The sequence below is a fragment of the Trypanosoma grayi genome, assembly GCF_000691245.1.
Source record: "Trypanosoma grayi strain ANR4 Tgr_2361_V1, whole genome shotgun sequence".
NCBI lineage: Eukaryota > Euglenozoa > Kinetoplastea > Trypanosomatida > Trypanosomatidae > Trypanosoma > Trypanosoma grayi.
Genome location: NW_008827979.1, coordinates 1 through 814, shown reverse-complemented (window position 1 = coordinate 814; position 814 = coordinate 1). Strand labels below are relative to the sequence as shown.

Below are 814 nucleotides of genomic sequence, written 5' to 3'. Positions count from 1 at the left end.
CTCCGCGATGGCGGAGACGGGCGACACGCCACCCGCCGCGCTCTCCCGAAGCGCCGGCGCCGTAAGCCAGCCCCCGTAGCGACGCTTGCGCTGCGCGTCGTTGAAGAGGAGCTGCCCGCCAAGGCCGCCAATGATGCCGCCGCCAATGAACACCACAAGCGAGCTGAGCGTACGGCGGATACACTTTGTGATGCTCGTCTCCATGAGATTCTCCTCCACGGAGGATCCACCGAACCCAATCAGGGTTGTCACCAACGCTGCCATGTTCCCCCTGAGGTGTGCGTCGTTTGCGTGCACAAAGAGGTGCGTCAGCAGCACCTCCGGCCGGCGGCGGAACGTCTCCATGGAGAAGCCGTAGTCAATTACGCGAATGGCCGCCTCAAGGGACGTAGGCCAATCGCCATTTGAGCAGTGCGCAGCGATACAAATCCACACGGGCGTCAGTCGAATCGCCGCACAGGTGAGATCCACATGCACCATGCCAGTATTGCCTTTAGCTCTTCCTTCTTTTCCCCGTCACGAACACCCCTCTTACACCAGTGACGCTCAACCCGCTCACACATGCAGAGAGGCAGAGGAGAGACGGAGAAGAAAAGAGAGTCTAGGACGCCGAACGCGACGGAGAGCCCCGCTGCAACAAAAGAGGGGGTAGGCACCAGCAATAGCAGCAGCGACATCACACAAAGCAGGGAGCAAAATACGCCACCCTAGGCGTCTGCACTTCAGCACCAGCAGGTAGTGGATCTAGTGGGGGAAAAAACGAACAAGCCACCTTTCAGAGAATGCACCTCACTCACATCAGATATTTCCCCCC

The 814-nt window shown here is 59.5% G+C and overlaps 1 protein-coding gene across 1 annotated transcript; it reads right to left on the bottom strand.

Annotated features, from left to right (window-relative positions):
• DQ04_23611000 (putative serine peptidase, Clan S-, family S54) lies at positions 1-480 on the bottom strand (the record flags this gene model as incomplete). Its single annotated transcript, XM_009318175.1, has 1 exon — positions 1-480. A coding segment is annotated over one exon (480 nt), but the record flags the coding sequence as incomplete, so codon positions are not given.
• Positions 481-814: the final 334 nt, after the last annotated feature.